The 25,543-nt window shown below is 48.2% G+C and overlaps 9 protein-coding genes across 9 annotated transcripts, besides 1 other annotated feature; 5 read left to right on the top strand and 4 right to left on the bottom strand.

Annotated features, from left to right (window-relative positions):
• Positions 1–25,543: part of a sequence feature (contig 1.100 1..337251(-1)) that runs on past both edges of the window.
• On the top strand, positions 193–2,638 carry ANIA_05808 (protein clrA; the record flags this gene model as incomplete). The annotated part of the gene is made up of 3 exons (XM_658320.2): positions 193–425; positions 486–718; positions 872–2,638. The coding sequence occupies exons 2-3, from the start codon at positions 587–589 to the stop codon at positions 2,636–2,638; spliced, it is 1,899 nt and encodes a 632-aa protein (XP_663412.1). The 5' UTR covers positions 193–425; positions 486–586.
• Positions 3,120–6,628, bottom strand: ANIA_05807 (uncharacterized protein; the record flags this gene model as incomplete). The annotated part of the gene is made up of 3 exons (XM_658319.2): positions 3,120–3,307; positions 3,366–5,880; positions 5,933–6,628. 3 exons carry the CDS (start codon positions 6,626–6,628, stop codon positions 3,120–3,122), a joined length of 3,399 nt encoding a protein of 1,132 aa, XP_663411.2.
• Positions 8,083–9,076, bottom strand: ANIA_05806 (transcriptional coactivator p15/PC4 family protein). Its single transcript, XM_658318.2, has 2 exons — positions 8,564–9,076; positions 8,083–8,497 (listed from the first exon to the last, which is right to left on the bottom strand). The coding sequence occupies exons 1-2, from the start codon at positions 8,840–8,842 to the stop codon at positions 8,270–8,272; spliced, it is 507 nt and encodes a 168-aa protein (XP_663410.1). The 5' UTR covers positions 8,843–9,076; the 3' UTR covers positions 8,083–8,269.
• ANIA_10738 (PaaI family thioesterase) lies at positions 9,273–9,882 on the top strand. The gene has a single exon (XM_050612838.1). It carries the CDS (start codon positions 9,274–9,276, stop codon positions 9,742–9,744), a length of 471 nt encoding a protein of 156 aa, XP_050467094.1. The 5' UTR covers position 9,273; the 3' UTR covers positions 9,745–9,882.
• ANIA_10732 (PX domain protein) lies at positions 10,373–13,439 on the top strand (the record flags this gene model as incomplete). The annotated part of the gene is made up of 2 exons (XM_658317.2): positions 10,373–10,920; positions 10,979–13,439. The coding sequence occupies 2 exons, from the start codon at positions 10,373–10,375 to the stop codon at positions 13,437–13,439; spliced, it is 3,009 nt and encodes a 1,002-aa protein (XP_663409.2).
• Positions 14,291–17,137, bottom strand: ANIA_05804 (DDHD family phospholipase; the record flags this gene model as incomplete). Its single annotated transcript, XM_658316.2, has 6 exons — positions 14,291–14,420; positions 14,487–14,947; positions 14,999–15,087; positions 15,190–15,650; positions 15,704–16,313; positions 16,468–17,137. The coding sequence occupies 6 exons, from the start codon at positions 17,135–17,137 to the stop codon at positions 14,291–14,293; spliced, it is 2,421 nt and encodes an 806-aa protein (XP_663408.2).
• Positions 18,058–20,854, top strand: sac6 (fimbrin). Its single transcript, XM_050612844.1, has 5 exons — positions 18,058–18,288; positions 18,379–18,589; positions 18,648–19,321; positions 19,424–20,406; positions 20,468–20,854. Exons 1-5 carry the CDS (start codon positions 18,266–18,268, stop codon positions 20,497–20,499), a joined length of 1,923 nt encoding a protein of 640 aa, XP_050467095.1. The 5' UTR covers positions 18,058–18,265; the 3' UTR covers positions 20,500–20,854.
• ANIA_05802 (protein swoK) lies at positions 21,450–22,788 on the bottom strand (the record flags this gene model as incomplete). The annotated part of the gene is made up of 5 exons (XM_658314.2): positions 21,450–21,706; positions 21,756–22,125; positions 22,182–22,281; positions 22,338–22,394; positions 22,706–22,788. The coding sequence occupies 5 exons, from the start codon at positions 22,786–22,788 to the stop codon at positions 21,654–21,656; spliced, it is 663 nt and encodes a 220-aa protein (XP_663406.1). The 3' UTR covers positions 21,450–21,653.
• On the top strand, positions 23,900–25,244 carry ANIA_05801 (putative mitochondrial carrier protein; the record flags this gene model as incomplete). The annotated part of the gene is made up of 6 exons (XM_658313.2): positions 23,900–24,004; positions 24,053–24,367; positions 24,416–24,494; positions 24,573–24,772; positions 24,833–24,969; positions 25,022–25,244. The coding sequence occupies 6 exons, from the start codon at positions 23,900–23,902 to the stop codon at positions 25,242–25,244; spliced, it is 1,059 nt and encodes a 352-aa protein (XP_663405.2).

Below are 25,543 nucleotides of genomic sequence, written 5' to 3' on the forward strand. Positions count from 1 at the left end.
AGCGCGGTCAGATCAGAGTCGCATCGTCTCGGGGTTGAATTTACTACTACTGGAGGTACACTGATTCCACGCTATTGCCGAATTGCTGGTAGGTTGGTGTTCCGCGCAGGAACCACCACTACTACCTGATGCTTACCTTTCCCCGCTTCGAAGAAAATCATCTGTTCATGGTGGAGTTTGCAAGCTCTGTGTTGACGCCGGTATTCTCTGTCGTCTCTACTACTGCCATCTTCGCTCTGGAAACTCCCTCCACCGTTTTTCTCACCGTCTAGAGACATGCCGAACCATCGCAGTTACCCATGTTGACCTGGGCTACAGTGGCGTTCGCTGGTGCCTTGCCTACACATACAGCAATAATTACCGCAATTGTTCGAATATCTTACATCTTGCCCTTTCTACCGGGAAAATGCCTTAAATCTTGGAGCGTAAGTCCAAGACTGTGGAGCATTGCCGTGCGAAAACGCTGATTTCGATGATATGCAAAGTTTACTTGATAAGACCAGAAGTCGCTTCTTGAACTTTCGTATCAACTCATCCTAATCACACTTGGCACATGTGAAATACGCTACGTCGCATTCCCAAGGTCATGTCTTCCTCTCCGGAGAGAGATAGGGAAGGAATCTTGGATTCCACCTCAGCTTCACTAAACGAGTTAATAAACAAGAAGCGCTCCAATTCCGAAGCAACAGAATATCCTCGAAGGCGCGCAACCATCGCTGTAAGTCCTCGCAACCCTGCAACTTTTCCATTCTTCTTGTCTGTCCATCCGATCTGCGCTGGATTTCTCGGCTTCCTCATTCTGCTCTCACTGCCTCGGGACAAAAAGGGTTGGCTTCGGAGCACTGTTGACCACAAATTATAAGCACAATAGTGTCAAATCTGTCGTCTACGAAAGACGAGGTGCAACGGAGCTCGTCCAAAGTGCCAGCTCTGCACTGACCTTGATGCAGAATGCGTCTACCGAGAACCTGGGATCAAGCTGGATGCTGGGGACAAATTGATCATTGAAAGACTTGCAAGAATTGAAGGGCTCTTACAAACCAGCTTAGCAGCACAAAACTCACAGCTTACGTTGTCTTCGACTTCTCCCGCAACCAGTAACGGAACCAACGTTGGGAGCGACGACACGGTTGCGAAAGCGTCAACTCATCTGGCGGTAACCGGGAGAACTACTTCCATTGTAGGACTCGCCTCATGGGCGAACCCGCCGACAAGCATATCGACCATGCCGAGAGTACACACCACGCCTGCATTGAACCTTTTGAAATGGCCCCTGATCCGGGACTTAGTGGCTCGACCATATGATTCCCAGACCCTTTTGCAGTTGGAAATGGCTCGCGAACCGCTGAAAATGACACCTCCTATGGCCGTAGATCTATCTTGTGCGCCGCTTTATATCAGAACCTTCTTTGAGAAAGTCAACGTCTGGTACGCCTGTGTTAATCCATACACCTGGTCAAAATACTATGACGCCGCTGTATCCCTCAGCTTTCGAGAGGGTCCAGAGAGCTGTGTTGTTCTCTTGGTTCTAGCTCTTGGTTGCGCCGCTCAATGCGGCAGTATTGCTTTAATATCAACCGACAGAGATCCTCCTGGCGTGCCGTATTTTATAGCGGCCTGGAATCTTCTACCATCAGTCATGATGCGTAATTCAGTCGTCGCCGCCCAATGTATCATCCTGGCCGCTGCTTACTTGTTCTACCTGGTTCGACCACTCGAGGCCTGGACACTACTTTCGAATGCCAGCATGAAGCTACAACTATTATTCGGCAACCCGTCTCGTGTGCCTGTCCAGTGGAGAGAGCTGAGTGTTAGAGTGTACTGGAACGCCCTACTGTACGAAAGTGATTTGTTGGCCGAATTGGATTTACCGCACTCTGGAATCGTGAATTTTGAAGAGCTGGTAGATCTTCCGGGCGGGTTTGATGAGATCGAAGATGATGAAGACGAAGACGACGGCGATACTGGCAACAAACTGGTCAGTCCCATTGGTTGCGACGAACTCTGGTATTTTCTAGCCGAGATCGCCCTTAGAAGGCTACTCAATCGAGTCAGTCATATGCTCTATCAGAAAGACAACAGCCTGACACTGGCTTCTCTAGCGCCAATCGTCTCAGAGTTGGATTTTCAGCTGTCCCAATGGTATGAAGGCCTACCTCAGCCCGTCAGATTTCCTCTGTCCCACGCTCCTATATCACATCCAGTGCAGACTGTCCTCCGACTAAGATACTTTGCCTGCCGGACGATCATCTACCGACCGTACATCCTGGCTGTCTTCGAGAACGAGCAAGCTTCAGGGGATTCGTGGGTGAGGGAATGTTGCCGGCGTTGCTTGGAGGCTACGCTTTATCAGCTGGAAAGCGTAACCACCCATCGTGAGGGTCATCTCCCGTATTTGTGGCAGGGCGCTCTATCAATGGTCTCGCAGTCACTTCTAATCATGGGCGCAACTATGTCCCCTGCGCTCTCAAGTCTACTCCCCCCTACTTTGCGCGTGGACGAAATTATATCCAGCGTTATAGTGGAGGTCGACAGGTATGCGCATCTTGCGCCAAGTCTCAAGCTATCCTCAGAAATCCTCCGTGACGCCGAAAGGCGGCGTCAGATTTGTCTCAGATCCTCGGGAAGCAGAGTATAAAAAAATGATTTTGGACGTAGGAATCAACTCCGGAGCGTGACCGTTCCGCCAGATGCTAAATTCCCTCCCTATAGACATTCTATATCATTACAATCCGGCGTGTCTAAGCTGTAGCCCTGTTGTCAAAAGGGATGCTGTGCGGCTATCTGATGTAGCAGCCTTTTACGTATTCGTGGAATCCTTTTAGGTAAATCAGAAGTATTACTCGCAAGCTGCAGCGAAACATCCACGATTTCAGTTCATATATCAACAGAAGTAAACATGATAGTCACTTGCATACAGGTACATGGCATTATATACAGGCGAAATAACCTTAGCCCGCAAATATATCTCCATAAGCATGGCACGACATGGTGTTGTCATTATATAAGCTAAATAACGCCGACCAATGGGAAAAGAACGGTTACAAGGGGTATAGCTAAGAATGTCGCACTCAGGTTGAAAGTAGAATATGTTATAAGAGAAACCAACGCTGCGCTTGTTAGAGGAGGACCCACTCACTTCCCCTCTTAATGAACTTGTCAAGCATTATCCCAATGTCATTAAGAGCGAATCGGCATATGTAAAAACCGAAGAATTCGGCGGCATGGCGAGTGCTAAGCTCTAGCCCGACAAGTGTTTGAGAGGAATGTTTCAAGCCTGGATCTTCGACTTGTTGAGCAATTTGGTCTGGCAGGCAAAACGAAGTCAGCAAAGTAAAAAATCAATGCATTTCTTGTTTACTCACCCAGTACCTGAGCAGCATCGCAAAGCCGAGCTAGTGCGCTCATATAGTTTGCGTGAGGCCCATCAAACTGCACCTGCGCTATATTCCGATTGGAATGCTGAGCATTTGGTATTGGGGTCATTGGAAGTGAGCTTATTGTCAGATGGTCTTTACTTGCTTCCTTTGAGCTGGACAGTGCGGTTGCACCGAACCCGGAATTCTTGGACCGTAGCTTTCTCCAGGAACTCAAGTATGATTTGCTTGGGCCATTTGACATTTTTGAAGGCATTGCATCCGCAGTGGCGGGATCGTCAAGCATTGGCGCAGCTTTGAAAAGAGGCATAGCCCCCTGGACACCTACTTCATTGCCGACCTTCTTAGATAGTGACATTTGCACCTGATCAAGCACACTCTCAAATGCTTGCATCTCTTCCAAAACAGCATCAGCGTCATAAGTATCCACCTTGGATAATTTGAGCAACGCTGCAGTTAGCAGATCACAATTAGAGATTTTTTCTTCGACTGCTTTGATTTTAACATTTTTCACGCGCCAGACCTCTCGAGGAACGAATAACTTTGTTGACAAGTAACCGCCGCGAGGGTGGGCAATTGTTTGATAGATGCACCGCATGAGCCAAAAGGGACGCAAAAGAAACGATTCGGGACAGGGCTCGAGCGGCAGAGGCGCGTTTGGGTCGAGCGCAGTAGAAAAGCCAGGACTGGCTGGCGAATGAATATAGTTGTCGAATAGATAGAGGCCATCACTTGAAAGCCCGCTCGGCGCGAAGTTGACAGCGCTTGGTGTAGGTAAAGCGTTCATCGAAGCCGCCGCAATTCCCTTCTGAAGATCCAACGTGGGAAATGCATTCATTGAGGGTGTGGCCGGTGAGTCTGTAAAGATATCTGGGTTCGGTACTGATACGTTTCTTGACCGGAATGGCAATACACTCGGATGCGGCCTGCCCAAGTTATCGGGTGCTGATGGCACCTTGCCAATCGGTGGACGTGACGGTGAGAGCATTTTGGGAGCTCCAGTGGTATTATCTTCCTCCATTGCAGTCGTTTCCCTAGCAAGCTTCAGGTTCGGCGACATATCTTCACTAACGGAACTAATAGACACGTTCCGCTCGGATTGATGCACAGTAGAGGCCGATGTGGTAGTTTCAGCTCTGCCGTTAGGGAGACTCGCATCTTTCTCCGGAAGGATTGGTACTTGGGTTGTTTGTATATCCATAGATTGGGCAAGCTCCGCGTTGACCAATCCAGATCCAGACCTTGAACGAGCACTTGTCTCAATCTTTAGTTCAGCCGTGTTCTGTCCCGACATTCTTCGGGCACGTACACCTTGCAAAGGTGTTGACTTAGAAGTCGGTTGTGCCAGAGCAGGGCCAAGGCCGAGTTCTACTTGTTGAGTCGAGTTCGTTTCGATAGGAAGTGTGTCGTCCTCCACAAGAGGCGATAAGGAAGTCCCTCCTGTTGTGGGGTTGTATTTGACTGATTTCTCCCAGGTTCTTTGGGAAAAGCCGCTTAAAGCAGATTGGCGGGGAAGTGCCGATTTTGATTGTAGATCAAACTCGAAGTCATCCATGACATAGCCCCTAGTCATTTCCTCTAGCAAACGTTCCTCTTCTTCTGCTTCCTCATCAAAATAGTCTAGTCCGGTATCATTCACATTATCCAATGAGTCCTGTTCTTGCGCACGGCGCAGCTCACTTCCCCGTGTCATCGCCACCTCGGCTTCTCGCTCGGCCTCCCGCACCTTTTGTTTCGCGATCTCAACATTTCGGCGCGCATTGGCAAATACATCATCATCAAGTATTTCTTCTTCTTGCGCTTCGGACCCACTTGCTGGCTCAAACCCTTCGTCATAAGCAGCTTCCACGGCTGCATCAAGGGCGGCATCAAATTCAGCTTCTGTACCTTGACTAAGGCTTGTGCTTCTCCTGCGACGCAGATACACGGATGATGCATTCGAACGCAATGATGGAGATGAAGAGGCACCAGATTCGTCAATAGTATCTAACCACGAGGTGGACTCATTCGGATCCCGGGCTTGGGCGCTGAGGATTGATAACTCGGATAGCCGGGAGTGAAGTGGATGCTGGTTTTCTCTCGGAAGTGGATCATCCGAGTTTGCGGGGTTTGTCCCAGAATGAACACGTCTATGTGCAACAGGCGCCCCCTGAATCACAGGTCGTGAAATATCCGTCTGATTTTGGGCAGTGGACGAGAAAGCTCGGTTGTAGATGTCATCATCCAAAGCCGATGGCAACAGTGATTGACGCCTCGGGGGTATATGAGACTGAACAAAAGTCCTTGACCCTTCAGATGCTGTGTCGCGTTCGCCAAGCGGCTCCTTATCCATAAACCTGGGATCTTGGTTGGAGAGGCTGTAAGCATCTTCTGGGACACTTTGAATGTAATCTCCATACGATTCTTGACTAAGTGGGCGTTCAGGAAGCGCCTTGCTGTCAACATCTCGAAAAGGAAAATCCATACGCTGAAGCTCTGTAACCCGGATCATATATGTATCGCGCTATCCAAGCTGATGATTAGCTACAACTTTCAACATGGACACCTATACTTACAATTTCTTGAAGTTTGAGCTTTTCATCCTCTCCCCCATTGCTCCGGAGCATAACTAATTGCAGTAGCTGGCAAGCATCATTATAAGCCTCCATGGCGCCTTCAAAGTTTGCCGCGTTATCAAGAAGGACAGCAGTGTTTGCCTTCTGTAGAGCTTTAGAGAGCATTGCCTTTTGGGAAGGACCCTGTCTCCGCTTGTCGTTCTGGCTATGGGGTCGGGTTGTGATTTGAGAGGCAAAACCACCGTGCGTCCGTTCGAGCACTCCCTTCTCCGGTGAACGGCTGTGTGTTCGTGGTTCGTGCTGTGCGGATATGGACTCAAGATATGGAGGCTCTGGCTGCAATGAAAATGCGCCTGTGTTATGTGCTGTAGATTTGGACACCGTAGTCAGCTCCGTTCGATCTGACAACGGAATATCCATATGGCTTTTTTCAGTAGATGACTGAGAGTTATGATGTCTAATGAACGGCTCGTCCTTGCCGGTTGCATCATCGGTCTTTTTGAGCAAGTGAGCTTGGGGGCTGTTTTCTAAGCTCAACATCTTCTTGTAGGATAAATGGTTATCTGTAGCAAACAATCTAGGGGCACTCTCTTGACGCCGGTGGCTCACATAATTAGGCGAGAGACTGCTCGAGGTCGTTGAGTGCGACCATCGATTCAAGCTACCGAGACCCTCGTGGATATTGTCATCGTCCATATTGCTAGAAAAGTTAGAAACTCGGCCAAAAATGGTTCGGACATTCTTGATCTCACAACTTGTGGTCGGATTCGCCGGTGATTCCTTATCAGGATAGCCCCCTCGCGCATGCACTGGCTGTGGGAGATGACTCCGAATCAAGAATGTAAATAGAGCGTTTTTAGTTTCAAGTAGGATAGTCACATCCGACGATTGAAGCTAGGCCTGAAGCTTGCAGCGACAGCAGCAACAAAGGCAGCTGATGAGTGTAATCGTATTTGTGCGTAGAAGGAATTAAGGCGTCTTCAAACAGTCTCATTCGCAACCGACGACGACGATAAGTGGCGATAGCCGTCTAGCAACGGTAAGTCATTAGGGGGGCCATTCCTCATATGGGTCAAAAAAGAGAAGACGATGGCTGGGACGGAAAGGACCTGAGATATGAAACATACTTCATGGGAAGTGATAGCTCTAGCACCTAACGTAGTCAATGTGATTGAACATTGCGTTTCCAAAAGAAATACTCTGCGGTTTCTTTGCCAATATATATCAGTGCGTCCTTGCAATGATGTTCTGGTTTGTGTGATACAGAGCGCAGTCTCAATAATGCCCAGCGCAACTACAGCACTATCCACAGCCGCGCATGGTCTTCCGTGTCAGGCGCTATGAGTCTTTTTTGTATTTGCCTCGCTCTCAGATGGGATTTTTTCGCAGCAGGAGACCCAACTGAGCCTGGAATCTGTTGTTGACGTATTCGCGTATCGGCTTTGGCTCACGGGTGAAGGCAAAGTAACAAAGTCGGGAGAATCGAAGAATCTGTATCTGGAAAGCGCACTTGGCGGGGTTTGCTGAAACTCAAGCTGGCGTCGAGGATGAGGTAACGAGACGAGAACACCTTATATTGCCGACGTCCATACATTCCACTGGCATGAAAAGAGCAATGACATTGATCGAGGGGCTTATGCAAAGGCGGCTCAGGGGTGCTGGGTGGATCCGGGAAAAAGGCACTAGAGTAACTCCGTACAGTACACTACCGATGAGACTCAGATTCTCAAGATGTTTTTTGGATCTTGTGAACCATGCGGGGTTAAGACACTTCGATGCGACCAACATTAACCTAATATATTACATGAATCGAAATCACTTAGAAGCCAAGGATGAAGAATCATGAAAGTATTTGATGTGAGCAATGCGGGACACATGAACATATTCAAAACCGCAGGAGGAATTCAATACTGAGGTAAGGAGTCGACTATACGGGCTGATGGTTATGTTCAACCTAGCACAAAGCTATGAGCTTTTCACTTGACTCTCTTGAAACGATCACGCCCGCCTTTTTTATAGATATCGATGCTCCGTCAATCCTCCGACAAGCATATGCGTTCATATATCTATTATCACGTACTCAGGAACACTGCGAGGCAGAGCACATCTGTGTAAGAAAAGCATACGTCTATAGGACCGACCAATGCCACTGACTCATGATTAATATTATTGATTTTGCCTCAACTAGGAAAGAACAAACTACTAAGTATATTAGAGAAGGGGCCGTGCCTATCTTACTGCATAGCTTAAGCATGTCCCTCCAAGAAATTAGTGTCCGGGCCAGCACACAGCAAGAACACAGTACCTAGATATAATATCCGCTCCACCTTAGGAAGACTATTCCTCGTCCTCATCCTCGTCACTTGTGGCTTCAATGTTCTCCCGCGAGGGGCGAGCCATTGGGAGTCCATCAGTCGAATCCTTCTTATCATTGCCACCGGTGCTTGTACCCTGGCCGACGTATTTCGGCCGAGGGATTGATAGACCTTTCTCTTGTAAAACAATCTCAATTTCAGGCAGTAGAGTCACCAGGGAGGAAAATTGATCGATTGGCAGCGAAATACCCTGAGTCGGAATGTTAGTACTGTAGGTATGTTTATCTCAGCAGCATCAGGCCTTTGAAGAAAATACCTTCTTTCCAGGGAGCTCTTCACCATCCTTCTCATAATACTCTCTAATATTGACCATTGTTTTACCTCGAAACGAAGATATAGTGACGCGGCGCATTTTGGAGATTTCCCAATAGATGTCTCCGTTTGAGTCTTCCTTTCTGGCCACGAGTTCTGGACGGGAATTATCGAAGCCAGCGACATCTGGAGCATTGGTTCTGGACTTCTTGCTAAGAGGAGGCTTGTCGACAAGAGAATGGTCAACGACTTCCGAGACACGCTTCCTAGACTGGGAAGCCATGATCGGGCGAATGTCCTAGGAAGTCAAACACAGAGATACAGAAAGGAATCTTGTATATTCCGTAGCTAAATCGGCGCTTATTTTCAGGATGTATTACTTTGACGATGGACCAAACTAGGAGGGCTAAAGTCGATCAGATAAAAGCCAGCCACGTGATTCTGAGCTTGCAGCCCAGATGGGTCATCAATGGAGAGTTCTGTTGCTGAAATCGCAATCAATGCACTTGCTCGCTCCTGCTTGTATTGAGTATTTCGTACGAAGGAATACTGAGCGCTAACTAGGCACCGCCTTTATCTCCGCCCCCCCTAGGCTATGTTAGGTCTAGAATACGTAAGGGCGCGTGTCGGCCCACACACGCTTTCGCTAGCAGTCTTAAAAAATCAAGTTCTACTTGAGACCAATTACTCTCTGAACTTTTCCACTCAGCAGTCATGGCGCACAACACTCCCACAGAAGCCACCGGAACGAGCTCAGCCTTGCAACAAATCCTCAATGTTTGGAGCCACATCAAGGTCAATAGCCCAATCTACAACTTTCTGCTTAGCGATGTGGACATCTACCACGCAGAAGAAGGCACTTTCTCTGCCCGGCTTGAGGTTGGCCCAAAGCATCTGAATTCTAAAGGTAGCCTACACGGCGTTTTCTCCGCCTGCGTCACAGACTGGGCTGGTGGTCTGGCAATTGCTTCATGTGGTTTGGAATCAACTGGAGTGAGCACCAACATTAACGTCAATTATTTGTCCACTGCAACCACTGGTGACTGGCTCGAGATTAGAGGCTATGCCAATAAAATTGGGAAATCACTTGCTTTTACCACAATAACCATCTCGAAACTTACTAGCTCCGGCGATACTACGCTGGTGGCCCAAGGTTCTCATACCAAATACGTCAGGGCACGTTAGCCCTTTTCGTTACAAAGGCTTGACTCAAGATTCGGAGCAAGCGACACCGCTATCTTCTTTGCATCTGGCACGAAGCACATGTACTTTGAGTGCCTGGATTCACTCGGACAGCGGAGATTCATTCATTCCACCGTTTTACTTCTGGCCTCCCCAATATTTCTGGGATATTCACGGTAAACTGTGGGTACATAATTTCAGATCATCTACATGCTTATACCAGCATTGTAATAGGCAGGATAAATTGGCTCGGTTTACGGAGTACAGGGTACACTCTGTACGTGACTCGGGTGTCGCATTGATTTAGAGTACGCAGATGTAGATCCAACTGTCTTTGGTAACCGAAACCTTGTTCATACGATATTTTCTCAAGCACTTTTCACGATTTCCGAGTACATGGAGAAGAGATGAGTACGTATAGGCAGTGATACCCCGTAGTCTTGTTAATGGATTACGTAAGCACATACTTCAACTCCTGCTGGTTAATTTAGTCTTGACTTGTCCCAAGCCCCTTACAGTTATCATTCAAGAGCACCCTTCATCTTTACTTACACTACTTTGCCCAACTTGGAAGGCCGCCCTGGCCGGCTTGAGTGCTGCCCATGTACAGTTTAAGTCGTTCCCGCTGACCATGGACGCTCCAAACGATACCCTCCGATCTCAATCTGACCAGACTCCACAAACCGAACGACCTGCTTGCGAAGAGGGCACTAGGGGCCATAAAGATGGTCGATTGATACAAAATAATACTGATGGTGCCCGATTAAAGCAGTTGTTGGACACGGCGCTATGCTTTCTCTCAACATGCAGTAACGAAACGCTGCTTCTTGTACTATTCTGCCTCATGGGGACCACGTACATAGTCCTTGGAAGACTTGGGCTATTACTTATCGGCATGGCTCTTGGTGTCGCATTACATGCATCGTGGGTGGGCATGGATCAAAGTAATTCATCGGAAAATACCATTATCGGCAGGAAACAGCTCTCGTTGAGTATAGTCCATAAACTACTTCACTGGGAGGAAACCTATTTTGTTAAAGCCGATTCAAACGCTCACGGTGCTGGCGAAGATCATCATAGGGCTCTGTCGGTGTCGGATGTTGATGTACTCCCTTTTGGGCCCATCACGGCTAGCGCTTTACACTCATTAATCGAGGCGGCAATGCGAGATTATGTGAAGTAAGTTTCCGCATATTGTACAATTACACCGTCATAAGCTCATGAATTTGGAGAAAAGTTCTTGGTACGAGCCAATTCTTCCTTCCGAGTCGACATTTCCGAATGCTTGCCAGGCGGTTTTGACAAATTTCATCACCTCCATTGCCTCACATCTCTCTCGTAAACGAGCTGCAGATACTGTCTTAGAGTTTCTCACCAATTCATCTTCTATTATCATTGTATTCCTGAATGAGCTCTCTGCCGCTTTTCAGGCGGCTGGTCCTAACGTCACTGCAGAGCACGCCGTGCTACAATACATGGAATCGAATCCTGAGAGCAGTCTCTCGAGTCTTCTGGCGCATCAGCAACAGCGCCAAAAGCTTCAAACCATCTCGGATGATCTTCTCTCCCGGTACCTGGATTCAAATGCATACAACTGTATTCCGGTCCGGAACTTCCTTCGTGAAATTTTGACAGGGATTGCCTTCGAGTCAACAATTACTAGTCTTTCGCGGCCTGAATTTATAAACGGCTGGATCATTTACTTATTTAGCGAGGGTGAATCCGAGATCATGAGTGCAATCGATGCTGGCTTGGAGGGAGCTCGCAGCCATGGCGTAGCAGCGGCTAAAGATTCGGAAGAGACATCACGACCTGCTTCGATCTCTCAAAATGGAAGCGTGGCGGAAGGCAGTGTTTCCGCCTATCATGCTCCAAATGTCCCCGGTCAGGTGTTTGATAAGGCGGACAAAGCCACACGAGAAGCCATGTTGGAAGCCAAACGCCTGAGCGACATGATTGCAGCGCAAAATTTACCAAAGTATATTGAGGAGACAACGCAAAGCGAGATACGCGGAGAACATGGTACCCGAGATAACAATATCATAATTGCCAACGCAGGCGTGGAATGTTCTGCAGAAGAACAGCAGAGTAATGCAGCGATCGAATCTTACCCTTCTGAGTCGGCTCAAGACGTACAGCAAGTTCAACCCAGCGAACTGGGCGATTTGGTCACCCTGCCGTCATTACCACCTATGGAGACTTCCACGGGTTCGTCTTTAGGCAGTAATGTTACCACCTCAGCGCCCAGTCTTTTTCGTGCGTCTGTCACGGTGGATGATGGCTGCGATTCCAGAGACATGTCTGCATTGCGAACGAAACCTACATCAAACTACCTGATTCAGGTCGAGTTGCACTCCGGACATTCCAGTGGTTGGATGGTATTTAAGAAATATGCGGACTTCGAATCCATTCATGAAACATTAGTAACGATAGCAAGATTGAATCAACTGCACTTTGGAGATTCCTATCCGCACGTTCCACCTTGGAAAGGACGAACACATCAAGCTCTAGCACGGGATCTAGAACGATATCTTCAAGAAGCCCTTCAGCTGGAACCCCTTGCCGAGAGTGTGACGATGAAACGATTTCTCGAAAAAGATCGCGGCCTGGGGATCGAGGCCGCGGACTTATCAGAAAAACCTGGCTTTGTTTTCCCTGGTCAAGCTACGTTTGAAAATGTTGGTAAGGGAGTTCTGGGCGTGTTAACGAATGGCCCCCGGGGAGTTTCGGGAGGCAGCAAAGCCGTCCTTGACAGCGTTTCCGGTGTATTTGGAGGAGGTCTCGGCAAAAAGTCACCAGTTGCCCTCCGTGCGGATAATGACAAAGTAGCCCGCAAGGACCCTCTTAAGCATGGACCAGCTCTGAGAAAAGGTGACCCAAAAGAGGAGGATTTGAAGCCCAGTACAGATACGAGGGGCGGTGCATCACTATCCCAAACGCTGAAGGTATGCGATTCAGATGACTTTGCCACGTCCGGTGAGAGCGCGTTTCCTACTGAATCATCTACTCCTGTGCCGACTCCCGAGTCTGGGGGTAACCCTATCAACAAAGCTGGCGATCAGCCCTGGTCCGTTTCTGCTTCGATAGATCGAGTTAATCAGAAAGTTGATTCACCCAGTCTCTTAGAAGAAAAGCAAAACAATGATATCGCTCTCATGGAAAGCAGAAACTCTACGGAAACACCGGCTGGGCGGCAAAGCAACCCTATTACGGGAGACGAGACGCGAGTGGCTGTGGAGCTTATATTTGCTGTTATCAATGAATTATATTCATTGTCTTCGGCTTGGAATATACGCCGGACTCTGTTAAATGCCGCAAAGTCATATATCCTTCGACCAGCAAATCCGAGCCTAGAGACTATTCGTCGTCTCCTGCAGGACTCCATGATTGACCGTCATACAACTGATGAGGCCATTGGAACGTATCTGGCTAAACTCCAAGAGAACGCTCTGCCAACTGCGGAGGAGCTCAACTCTTGGCCACCTGCCATGTCTGATGCAGAAAAGGAGCGTCAGCGGGAGGCTGCTCGACGAATCCTAATCCAAAAAGGACTTCCAAAAGCCATAACAGGTGTTATGGGAGCAGTAGCTAGTCGAGAAGCTCTAAGTAAGGTTTTTGACAGTCTCCAGATTAATATTGTTGCAAGAGGACTTGTTTTCTCTATCTTTTTGCAGGCAATGAGGGCTATAGTCTTTTAATTTTTTATTTTTTTAGCACGTGACTATCATCCTAATGAGGAGGCTCTATGCGATAAAGATGTAATGACGTGGCCTAGATTAGGGCGAAAGATTCAAGATCCGCCGGCGGATATTTGGAAACACTTAAATCGGTCGTTCACTATAACGTTCATAAAAACTGATAACAAAGGGCGGTCGCATCAGAGGTCCCGCGTTTCCATGACCAGCGGCACTGGGAGCCACCTGCTAACACTTTGCCTCGGGATTAGTAGGACGACTAGGTTCATCAAATAATAGATATGCTTGCGCAGATTCACTCGTCCAGTACCCTTTTCCTAGGGTGGACGGATCTGTAAATAGGGCTGACAAGATACTTCATAAATGAGTGTTGCTCTAAATCTAGTACTTTCGAAGCGGCGTCGCGCGTCGCTAGCCACAACCACTGGAAACCTTGTTTTGTCAATATGAAGGAGGTTCTATTGTGCCCCTCTAATTTAAACCCGTCCAATACGAAAGTTGTGCCGTCTAAAGAGAGATCTTGCCTGACGGCTTGAACAATGTTGTGGGTTAGGAATGGTCATGTCGCTGTGAATATTAGAACAAAGAGTTTCAGGAGATGATAAAGCTTGTCATAAGCCGGTACTGGGTTTCATATTGAGGTTAGATAAACTGCGAAAGCTTTGCATTGAAGCACTCCGCGAGCTGAGAGTGATGGGAGGCGGACGTCTTCGCTAGTCACTCTGCGGTATTCCTTAGTGTATATGACTTGAAATGCCCATGCGTGTCTTTTCATATCTCCAGAAATATAGGTACGAGCAATCGTTCGACAACAATAAATTGTGGGTACCACTACTGAGTGTCCCAAAATGAGGTCAATGACCGATCGAGTCTGTACGATTGCGGCAGAGCATCTGCGAAAGCATAAAATGGTTGACGTCCTCATCTGACCAGTAACTCAAGTGACTGGCAAGGCTTGCAATCAGGGATATATCGAAGGCACCCCTATTTGCATCAGATCAGACCATGCGAAACACAGCAAGGAGAAGACGAAGACAATATCGGGCTTACTCTTGTATACTATAATCGACTCGTCCGTTGGAGTTCAATAGCCTCACTTTCTCATCCTCCAGTTTCAGTTTTGTTAGACCAAGGTCCGTGCTCTTCATGCCTGAGTCTGATTCCTGCTCTGAAATCGCGGCTGTTTTTTCACGTCTTAATTTGGCTTTCTGAAAGCCATCATACAGCGTCTCCAGACCCGGGTCTATCAAAGTAGGACTCCTGTCACCTGAGTTGGTAGCATTTTGCGGCAGTGAGGAATGTGGCAGTGTTTGAGGGCGGCTGTCTGGGCGCTGCCGTGTGCTTTCTTCAGAACCGATACCGAGACTGCGGTTCAACAAACTGCTAGCAACACCGGATGTGAAATTGGTCCACAATGAGCCGACACTTTGGCCCACGCGACTGCCGATTAAAGAGAGACTTTGCCCAGAAGCGGTCCAAATGCTTCGTTTGACGGATGGTAAAGGTTGGGGCTTTAAAGAGGACATTGCCGGAGATATTAATGGTTCCATGCGATAACTCACCGGATCGGACGGATGGAATATGTTATACAGTTGCTGGCACTTTGGAACAGACACGGAGGACTGATTCTCAGTAACCGCAGTCCCTGTGCCTAAAGTTGCAGTTTGACGTTTAGACCTGGACCCCACGCTGGCGGCGGCAAGGTCCCTAGTACTCCCACCCCGTTGAGAAGACCGCCCAGCAATGGTCTTACCTTTGAGCATCTCAAATAGAGCTACTGGAGACCCTAGACAGAAGAATTCCTCGCACTCAAATGTTAATGAAGCTGTACCAGCTTCATCATGAATATTCTCCATCTTTGGCCCTGTGTCCCCCGAACAGAGAATATCGAATAGAATCGCACTTCCGAGGGAGTGCCCACAAAGGCTCACTGTGCCGTTGAAAGAAGGGTTTCGCTTCCTGTAAAGCTCGACGATTCGATTGCATTCATTCCTGACAATGGCGGAAATTTGGTCACGGTGCTTACTTTGGTAGAGCAGAACATCAATGGCGAGGTCAGAAATGAGATTCCGGACGGCGGGAACACTTTCAAGAGTGATGTCGGACAGAGTAGGGTAGACATCATCATCGAGCATGTCCATATCTGCCAGGTCGAGCTCTGTACGATTTTGGCCGGCCTTTTTATGAGGAAATTCTAGTAAGTGTCTCCAGCACCTAAAAGGATTAGCACAAAGAAACTTCAAATAGACAATGAAGTCAAGACTTACACAGGGAGGACTTGAACGCGGCAGTTTTTCTGTCGGTCCGGGAAGGCAGAATTGAGAGCTTGAAGATCTGGAGACGCTTTATAGACGCGTTTCATTGTTTTTCTGAGAACATTCACATCATGTATGAAGTTAACACTTTCTAGACGCAGGCCGAGCCGCTGACCGATTCCGTGTGTGACCAGGACTAAGTGATCAATTTCTCTCTCCCTGTCCTCGTCATCTGTCTCCCTTAGATCTTCCATTTCCTTTTCTTCTTGTTTACGGGCCTGTTCTTCAATTTCCGTGGAGTCCTGCACGCCTGCTAGAGACGAAACACGCCGTTCCAGGGTTGTGATTGGTCTCGATTCTGCCGTGTCTGGCGACTCTTGCGGCTCCGTGTTGGACTTCGAAAGATCCAGGGTTGGTCTGGCGACGGTATTTCCGGTCTGTGCGCTCTGATCAGAAGGCAGCGGCTCGCTAGCTTTCTTATCAGAGCTTTTCTTATCCTGAGCTTCATTATATTTCTTCATTTCTGAGAATCCACGAACTAGTCTGGTGCCTGGTACTCCACCGAGAGTCTGATATACCGTTTTGCTAACCCTGGACATAAAATCATCACTTGTGAGCAAGGCTATTGTAGAATCTTGATATGTGACAATATTGTTCATATAGGAACCGAACAGGCGGTGTTTTCGTGCTTCGGCTGCAGGCGAGGAGGATACAATTCCGGTACACTCTGCTGAAGTTAACGGCTGATAGCTTCATCATCCTTCGCGCGAACATACCTTGCTCGCGGTTATTTGCATTTGACAAAGGCTGAGAGGAACTCTCGCTGGTATCTGCAGGTCGCCACGGTTTCACTTTTAGGTACCCTTCCTCTAGCTGGGCGGCCAGGTTCTCTTCGCAGGGTTTGATAGTTGAACCTTCTTGGAAAAACCATGTCCCACGACGAACTTCGTACACAGGGCCTATCCAGTAAGCTGGGCAAAGCTCCCTTTTGTTTATGTTCACATCGAAGAGATAGTCCTCGTTAACAGGTACTTTCACAGGTTCATCCTCTACCGGCTGAGGTGAATGTCCCTGCTCGCGCTCCAGCTCAGCATTGCACAAGTCCTGGAATGCACGTTCAATCGCTTGGGAATCCTTTATTGTAAATGGAACAAACTTCTTCGGAGCTGGCAAAGGTTTCGAGATCTCTTTGGGTTGGTCCAGAAAGGATGGTTTCCATTTGGGCGAGTCCACCGCGTAAAACCACCTGACCTTCAGAGGAGGAGAGTCGGCCGGATAGTGGCGGATTCCAAGCCTGTTTCTCTGAGAGATGGTGTGGTCTCTCCCTTGGAACCGCCTAAGAATTTCTTGCGCATCTTTACCGGCATCTAGATTGCTACTGGGTCTTGCTGTGCTGTAGAAGGATGTCCCAGATGATGCCGCTTCTTTTGTAGAATCGGTTGCCATCAACGCCGTGAATTCGACAGCATCAAAAGAATATGTGTGGTAATCACGACCGACGCTATGGAAATTGCTGACAACAAGCGAGCGGAACGTAATGGAGAGCTGTCTAGCAGGGCGCATCCACCTGTGGGAGCAATTTTTCGTTCTGGCGCGAGGCGGGTTCCGGGAGAAAAGATGAAAGACTGGAAAGCGATAACAAGTTATTGGTTTGCTCGATATGTTAGGATATATAATAGTGTAGATATAAGGGTTGCCTGTGTGGTGGTATAGCGACTATGTTGGCAGCTAACTTTGCGTAAATCATGGAGTACTTCCGCCTTCTTGGCGCAAACATTACGAAGCCTCCCGAGAGCGGTCCCTCTGCGTGGTAAGTTAGCCCTAGAAATTAGTTACTGTTCGTTGTTACCGGACGCGGCTCGGAGCAACGTGAACAAGAGACATGGTCACTTAAGATAGAAACTTTTTGCTCTGCTTGAAATATAAGCTGGGGGAATTGGCAAATACCAGCGTACCTAAAGTAGTACCACGGTACGGAGAAGGTATTAAGTGTTATGACGTAGCGAAACTGCGAGGGGTTTGCCAATATGACCAAAGCCACGTCCACGGTAACTTATCTAAGGCCCGGGATTTATCATTGCATCATTACTTGTAAGCTGAAATCTACGAGCAATCTAAGGACTACTGCCCTGATCGTGCACACATATCTATGTATACTACCGCCATGCTTGACTGGGAGTGGACCACTTTTATTGTTTGTCACATTTTACTCCAAGGCCTGCCCGCGCCGGTTACTCGGTGCTAATCCTGTTGATGATTCCGGAGTACGTCGTATCTTACGGACTGTTCGACCCCGCCCCGCCCCATTCGTACGTAAATATAAATCTGCCTTAACACCCTACCTAGGTTCCCTAAATAATATGGATTGGTATGAATAGTACTAAAGTAACTACACCACCACTTTCTCCATTCCCACAGCCACATACCGTCCATAACTTTCCGCATTTTCACAATAGGTCCTCGATCGAGGTGCCTAACAAATTGATTTCGATATCTTCAGCCGAAACTACCACTATTATCCCCTGTTCATCCTGAATCAATCAGCCATTGCGAGAGGGGAGCCAAATTCTGAAAATGAACGTGATTAAAATCCAGAGGTTCGCTCTCCCTATGTTTATTCCTATTTCCGCACCCATCTTTCTCCGGCTCTCGTTCTTTTCGACCTGGCCTAATCATTCGCATTACAGGAAGTACCCCCAATTTGAGCAGGGTGAGATCTTTGCTCTCCAAGATGCATTCCGAAAACTGGACGTGGACGACAAAGGCTATCTGGACGAGGGAACAGTTATCAAGGCCACTCAGCAGTCAGAACGTCAACCTTACGATATCGTGCGCCAGACACTAAAGGAGGTTGAGCTTGACAGCTCCCGTCGGGTGGAACTTGAAGATTATGTGGATGTGAGTGCCTTCGTTCTGAATTGTCATTGAAAGCACATTAGCTAAATATGGCTCACAGCTCATTGCTAAGCTTCGCTCTGGTTCGACGCAGAGCGTGCCTGTTCGGGACCCCGTTTCCGCAGCGGCCCCCGGAGCCGCACGACATGTCTCCAAAGGTAGTGTAGGAGGCAAGATTCATGTCCAAGGTTCCTCTTCGAATGTCACGCACACAATCAACGAAGATGAAAGGACCGAATTTACGAGACATATCAATGCTGTCCTAGCAGGTGATCCAGACATTGGCCATCTTCTACCTTTCCCTACCGATACATTCGAGATGTTCGATAAGTGCAAGGACGGTCTGGTTCTCGCAAAACTTATCAACGACAGCGTCCCCGATACTATTGATGAGCGCGTTCTGAACAAACCTGGCAGGAAACTCAAAGAGCTTAACGCATTCCACATGACTGAAAACAATAATATAGTCATCAACTCAGCCAAAGGAATTGGGTGCTCAGTCGTAAATATTGGAAGCGGCGACATTATAGAAGTGCGGGAGCATCTTATCCTGGGTCTCATTTGGCAAATTATTCGCCGTGGCCTATTAGGGAAGATCGATATCAAACTTCATCCCGAGCTTTATAGGCTACTTGAGGAAGACGAGACGTTAGAACAATTCTTACGGCTTCCCCCTGAGCAGATATTACTGCGCTGGTTCAATTACCACTTGAAGAACGCGCAATGGCCGCGAAGGTAAGGCACCTATCAACTGCCCTACAACACTCAATTTGTGTATATTGCAGAGACCACACCATGTATTGGGAACCAAGAGCTAACAGCGCTGTGAAATTATAGGGTTACAAATTTCTCGGCGGATGTGAAAGACGGCGAGAATTATACTGTTCTCCTGAGCCAATTGGCGCCTGAACTCTGCTCGCGACAACCGCTCCAAACCCGAGACCTGCTACAACGTGCTGAGGAAGTTCTAGGAAATGCGGAGAAATTGAACTGTCGCAAATTTTTGACACCGACATCGCTGGTTGCAGGAAATCCCAAGCTGAACCTCGCATTTGTTGCAAATTTGTTCAACACCATCCCGGGTTTGGACCCAATTACCGAGGAAGAAAAGCTCGAGGTGGAAGACTTTGACGCTGAGGGGGAACGGGAAGCCAGAGTGTTCACTCTGTGGTTGAACTCGCTCGATGTACAACCTGCTGTCAATTCGTTGTTTGACGATCTTCGCGACGGGACCATCTTGATGCAGGCATACGATAAAGTCATTCCTCATAGTGTCAACTGGAGGCATGTCAACAAACCTCCGGCATCTGGGCAAGAGATGATGCGCTTTAAGGCAGTCGAGAATACCAATTATGCTATCGAACTAGGCAAACATCATGGTTTCTCTTTGGTGGGTGTGCAGGGTGCCGATATTACTGATGGTCAGCGGACCCTCACGCTAGGGTTGGTATGGCAATTGATGAGGCGGGATATCACCAATACCCTCTCAAGCCTTGCAAGTCGTTTGGGCAAACACGAGATCACCGACTCAGAAATGATTAAATGGGCCAATGACATGACTCGCAAAGGTGGCCGCAGCTCTTCGATACGCAGTTTCAAGGACCAGTCAATTGGATCAGGCGTGTTCCTTCTTGATGTTCTTAACGGCATGAAGGCTTCCTACGTCGATTATGATCTCGTGACTCCTGGTCAGACTGATGAACAGGCGTATGCAAACGCGAAATTAAGCATCAGTATCGCTCGCAAGCTGGGTGCAACCATCTGGTTGGTGCCTGAGGATATCTGTCAGGTCCGGTCTCGCCTGGTGACTACATTTATTGGTAAGTGTTGCCCTAGTACCTGCACTGGTATGGACCTGTTTCTCTAAATAGTATTTTCTAGGCTCTCTAATGGCTACGTACGAAAAAATGTAATGCTTCACGGCTGCAGCCTGTGAACTATTAGGGAGGGGTTCTGCAGCATTGTGCTCCGCCGCATGTCTGTAATTTCATACGTCGATATCAACGCTTAGCAATGCAGCCTAGACTAACACTCCAATGAGAAAACTCCCTCAGCCAGCAGGGGCCCAGGTGAACACCGGTGATTGGTTCCCGACGCATCAGAGGACGAGTTATAAGAGCACGATAAGTAGTAGGCCGATAGTATGTATTGCTCAACACGCCTGAAGACATGAGGTGTTTAGTCTACCTCCGAAAGTGCTCCGTAGCTTTGTCTTGTACCTAGAATGTCCATAGGCGTAGGCGAAACTCATCGAGCACTTCACCCTGTCAAGGATGGCAACGGCCCTGTTCCAAATGACCCAGCCTGTCAAGTCTTAGCGAGCAAGGGCAGCTGAGCCTCATACTAATCAAGATTCCAGCTAATTCACTTCCTCTGCACCTACCTATAATATATGGGCCTCGTCCGAGACTCTGGATACAGTAAAATCCTACGGCTACTATAGACAACAATCGGAACAGTCTTAAAACGGCCACAGGGAATCACGACCGGAACGGCAAGGACGAGGATCTGGGATTAAAATCGTCTAAATTTAAATCTGCGAACGGAAGGCGAAGAACGGACGGCTTAATCGAGATTAACGCAAGGACGACAGGATTCGGCGGAGGTGGGAATGGTAAAATAAAATAGACCGTTCGGCGTGAGTTCGGCACTCGTTCCCGCTGCTATGCGAATTCTGAATACCACGTAAAGCAATAGTAAAGCCCTTTTCACAGGTAATGAACACTTAGCCGTCATATCTTTACCAACACCCTTTCTCCTACCCGATATTCGAACCTTCGTTTCACCTTGTCCGTGTGGCAACGGGATTTTGAGAACAAACGCACGAAGACAATAATGACCAACAAACGGAAGAAAATATGAGACGAATTGAATGAAACAGAACAGAGAAAGGACGCGGCAATAGCGAGGAGACGGATAAGAACAGACTTTACGCTAAGTGCCGGTCCATCTTCCAAAAAAGGAGGGGGGATTCCATGCTTGATGTTAAGATGTCAGTGTACCACCGGCTCCCGCGTAAACTCGGCAGGTAATGAAATTAAGCATTTATACTTTCGTGGCAGAGGATCTACTCAGCAGTATCAAGCTCATCGTGAGCAGACGTCAAGGGCTCTAACGGAACTGTCCTATTCAGTAGACGTTCTGACGTGGGGGTCCAGGTTAGACTCACCCTTTCTATCTTCGCCATTGGGCCCATTCTCACGCTCATCGTCACGCCTCTCGCGCTCGTCATCCCGTCTTTCTCGATCTTCCTTCACGTCACGATCCCTATCGTCAGGGCTGCGGGATCGGTCTCGAGAGCGGTCACGGTCCCGGCGATCATAGTCACGGTCCCGGCGATCATAGTCTCGGTCACGTCGTTCATAATCACGGTCGTGTCTGTCATAGTCACGATCGTACCTGTCGTCTCTACGCGGCGAGTACTCCCCACGAGCACGACGAGGAGAAGGAGAGCGGCCACGGCGTGGAGGAGTACGGTCCCGGCGGCGGTCGCGACCAGAGTCAAAGCGCCAGGAAGCAGAAGGGGGAGTCCTAGCCCACTAGATATGAAATTAGAATTAGAACAGTAACAAAACACCTCCATCAAGTAACTCACCTCAATCTTTAATAGATCATCGCGACCAATCCGTTTGTTGTGCATCTCGTGGTATGCGTCATCTGCATCACGACGGCTTTCGTACTCCACAAATGCAAACCTGGAATAGATGTCAATATTGGGAAGGCCAGGTGACGCTATCTGGATAAGGCATACAAGCGGCTGGAAGGAGTCCGTGGTGCAGGGATATCACATCGAACAAGTCGCCCGTAGCTAGAGATGACGTTAGCATGTTTTATACGGCAGTATGATTATGTGTTAGCAAGGATGAGTGCAAAGGGCCTGGTGAGGAAGGAAAAGAGCAGTGCACAAGTACAATATGCAAGGAAAGAGGGGGAAAAGGTGGTTGGGAGATTCGACTACAGTAAACTAGTGAAATGCATAATCTTCGAACACGACAGGAGCTATTTCCGGCGCCGATATCGCGAGGACCGACCGAGAAGAACAGCGAAGGTGCAGAGACATGGAGGGAGGAGCGGTTCAATGGTCATAGTAGCGCGTAGTAACTGACGAGCGGCACATACCGTTCGAATTCGTAGGCAAGGTCGCGAGCTCGAGTACCATGGCCGAAGCCTGTGACGTACAGCGTGGTACCAGGGCGAGACATGGTGGCTGCTTGTGAAGATATTCGAGGAAGAAAGAATACTGGTTCAGGTGTTGGGTTCGGGGCCGGGTAAGTTGGTAGTAATAGTATTGGATATGAGTGATGAAAAAAAGACTGACGGGGGTATGTAGAGGCTACTACGGGGGGCGGCGCATGCCACTAATGAAGCATATGACAAGCAGGTCCACCTAGTCCATAGTTTGCAACTCATCATGCAAACCACTCTGTACGGATTTTCTTTAAGAAAGTACTCTAAGTGATATCTACTGGTTTCTCAACCGAGTAATACTGGCTTATATGTATGATCACTACAGTGGCTCTACAGAGGTTGTTATGTTAAGGAAGATGACTTTACATTGTATATTACCTATCGACCGACCAACGGAGTATATAATAGAACATAATACTACCATCTGAATTCTGTACAGCAGTAGTGGAAGAAGGTTCACTCTGCAAATGAGCGTTATATTGTCATATGCTATATAACCAAAAAGTGCTCTGTAGCAATGTTCTCGCGTAGGCTAGGCGCGCGCTTAATAATTGGAGTTCTGGGATCCACCCTTCTCCATATACGTTGGGAGTTCCTACCATATCTTAAGCTCAATTGGTCAGTATCGGTACAGTATCTATATTTGCACTGGCTAAGGACCCGAGGCGAGTTGAGTTTTTCCGACTTCTTCCAGGCGATTTTCGGAGGCCTTAGAAGACCAGTGCCGGACCCCTAACAGCCTCTGCTATCACAACTATATTCATCACTTTTATTCCTACTCCAAATTTCTCTCCCAGTGTCTGCGTTGCAAACATTATCAAGCACTGTACATTGTTCGTGCAAATCAGCCTGCTGCCTTACTTGCCTTTGTCGCATCATGCAGCTATAATCGCATACACATGGCCAGGACAGCATTCGAAATTTGGTTGTTGTAATATCTCGCTCCTGCTGCGTATCCGCTTGTATATATAACTGGTTGACGCCGGGCTCACTCGCGCGGCAACGCAGCCATAAAGTGAACGAAAGACAGCTTGTTTGGAGTGACGTCTGGCTCGATGCCGATAGGAGGTATTGTTAAGACAAATCGGTCATCTCTAGTTAGATTGTCTCCTTTATCGACGCGGAATGAGTCTGAATCGCCAGGAAGCAACCCGTCATGACGGGTCAGATGGCGTTGACAAAAGTGCTTTGTCGAAAATCTCGCAATTAGAGGCACCCACTTCGACTCAGGTAGGATGCGCATTTATTCCCCGACCATTTCGCTCATGATTTGAATAGGAAACATATCCGAGAAGCTCCCTCCTGCACGGAGCTAGAGTTGCAGTCGCCGAGCCCGTTACGGCAGCTTTCCTAGCTGGGGGAGTAGCTGGCGCTGTATCGAGAACCATCGTATCGCCGCTCGAACGTTTGAAAATTCTTCTTCAGATCCAAAGTGTCGGGAGGGAGGAATACAAACTATCAATCTGGCAGGCCCTAAAAAAGATTGGACGGGAGGAAGGCTGGCGAGGCTTTTTGCGGGGAAATGGCACGAACTGTATACGGATTATCCCGTACTCAGCGGTGCAGTTCGGCAGTTATAATTTCTATAAAAGGGTATTTCCTCGATATGGAAGTAATGTATTGCAGAATTGACATTCGCAGTTCGCTGAGCCTTCGCCTGATGCGGATTTGACGCCAATACGCCGACTCATTTGTGGAGGGGCGGCTGGGATAACCTCAGGTTTGTATACCAACCCTACGAAACACATTATTCTTACTTTGACCAAACTAACATTGCCTACGCAATTGGCGTGACCAGTCATTGTAACCTATCCCCTTGATTTGGTCCGTACAAGGCTGTCCATACAATCTGCCTCTTTTGCGGCTCTCAAGCGTGATAGCGCCGGCGAGAAGTTGCCGGGAATGTTTACGACCATGGTTTTAGTCTATAAGAATGAGGGCGGCTTTTTAGCGCTTTACCGTGGTATCATTCCAACCGTAGCCGGTGTTGCCCCTTATGTATGATTTCCAGGCGTACTGGACAATCGTCCTTGAGTGACATCAGCTGACTTTGCCTAGGTTGGCTTGAACTTTATGACATACGAATCAGTTCGTAAATATTTGACTCCTGAAGGGGACTCCACACCCAGTGCTCTTCGCAAATTGCTGGCCGGTGCCATCTCAGGGGCTGTGGCACAAACATGCACCTATCCCTTGTAAGAGTTATCCTAGTTTAGTGCACTACAGAGGGTATTGACGAGTTTCTAGCGATGTCCTCCGAAGGCGTTTCCAGATCAACACGATGTCCAATATGGGCTACCAATATGCTTCAATCTTCGACGCCGTAAAAGTGATTGTGGCCGAAGAGGGTGTCCGCGGTCTCTTCAAGGGAATCGCGCCGAACCTCCTTAAAGTTGCTCCCAGCATGGCGAGCAGTTGGCTCAGCTTTGAGCTCACCCGGGATTTTTTATTGAGCTTTGACGAAAGGTGATACTAGATCGGGCGTAACTGTCTCGCATGGACCAGCCATTTTGCTTTGAAAGCGGCCATCCTGATGTTCGCATATTGTTCCAGGCATCAGAGCCCGTTACTCATATCTCGTTAGTATTAGAGGAGATGAGATGGTTAATTCTCCCTCGCGTTCCAATAGAATAAGCGCTCTTTCTTGTGTTTGGGAACCCACCACAGTACGGAGTTGGAGCAACGATAACTGGGAATGATTCCGTTTCCTCCCAAAGGACGAAAAGTCACCGACTTGACATGTACTGCAGAACGGAGGTAAAGGAGCAA

The sequence above is a fragment of the Aspergillus nidulans genome, chromosome I (assembly GCF_000011425.1).
Source record: "Aspergillus nidulans FGSC A4 chromosome I".
Taxonomy (NCBI): domain Eukaryota; kingdom Fungi; phylum Ascomycota; class Eurotiomycetes; order Eurotiales; family Aspergillaceae; genus Aspergillus; species Aspergillus nidulans.

Bases quoted from the DNA above. Each gene is read 5' to 3' on its own strand.
- ANIA_05806 (XM_658318.2), bottom strand. From the start codon at position 8,842: ATGGCTTCCCAGTCTAGGAAGCGTGTCTCGGAAGTCGTTGACCATTCT. The intron at 8,498-8,563 runs GTATTTTCTTCA...ATTCCGACTCAG, and splicing joins AAGAGCTCCCTGGAAAGAAG to GGTATTTCGCTGCCAATCGA.
- ANIA_10738 (XM_050612838.1), top strand. From the start codon at position 9,274: ATGGCGCACAACACTCCCACAGAAGCCACCGGAACGAGCTCAGCCTTG.
- sac6 (XM_050612844.1), top strand. From the start codon at position 18,266: ATGAACGTGATTAAAATCCAGAG. The intron at 18,289-18,378 runs GTTCGCTCTCCC...TTCGCATTACAG, and splicing joins AACGTGATTAAAATCCAGAG to GAAGTACCCCCAATTTGAGC. The intron at 18,590-18,647 runs GTGAGTGCCTTC...TATGGCTCACAG, and splicing joins AACTTGAAGATTATGTGGAT to CTCATTGCTAAGCTTCGCTC.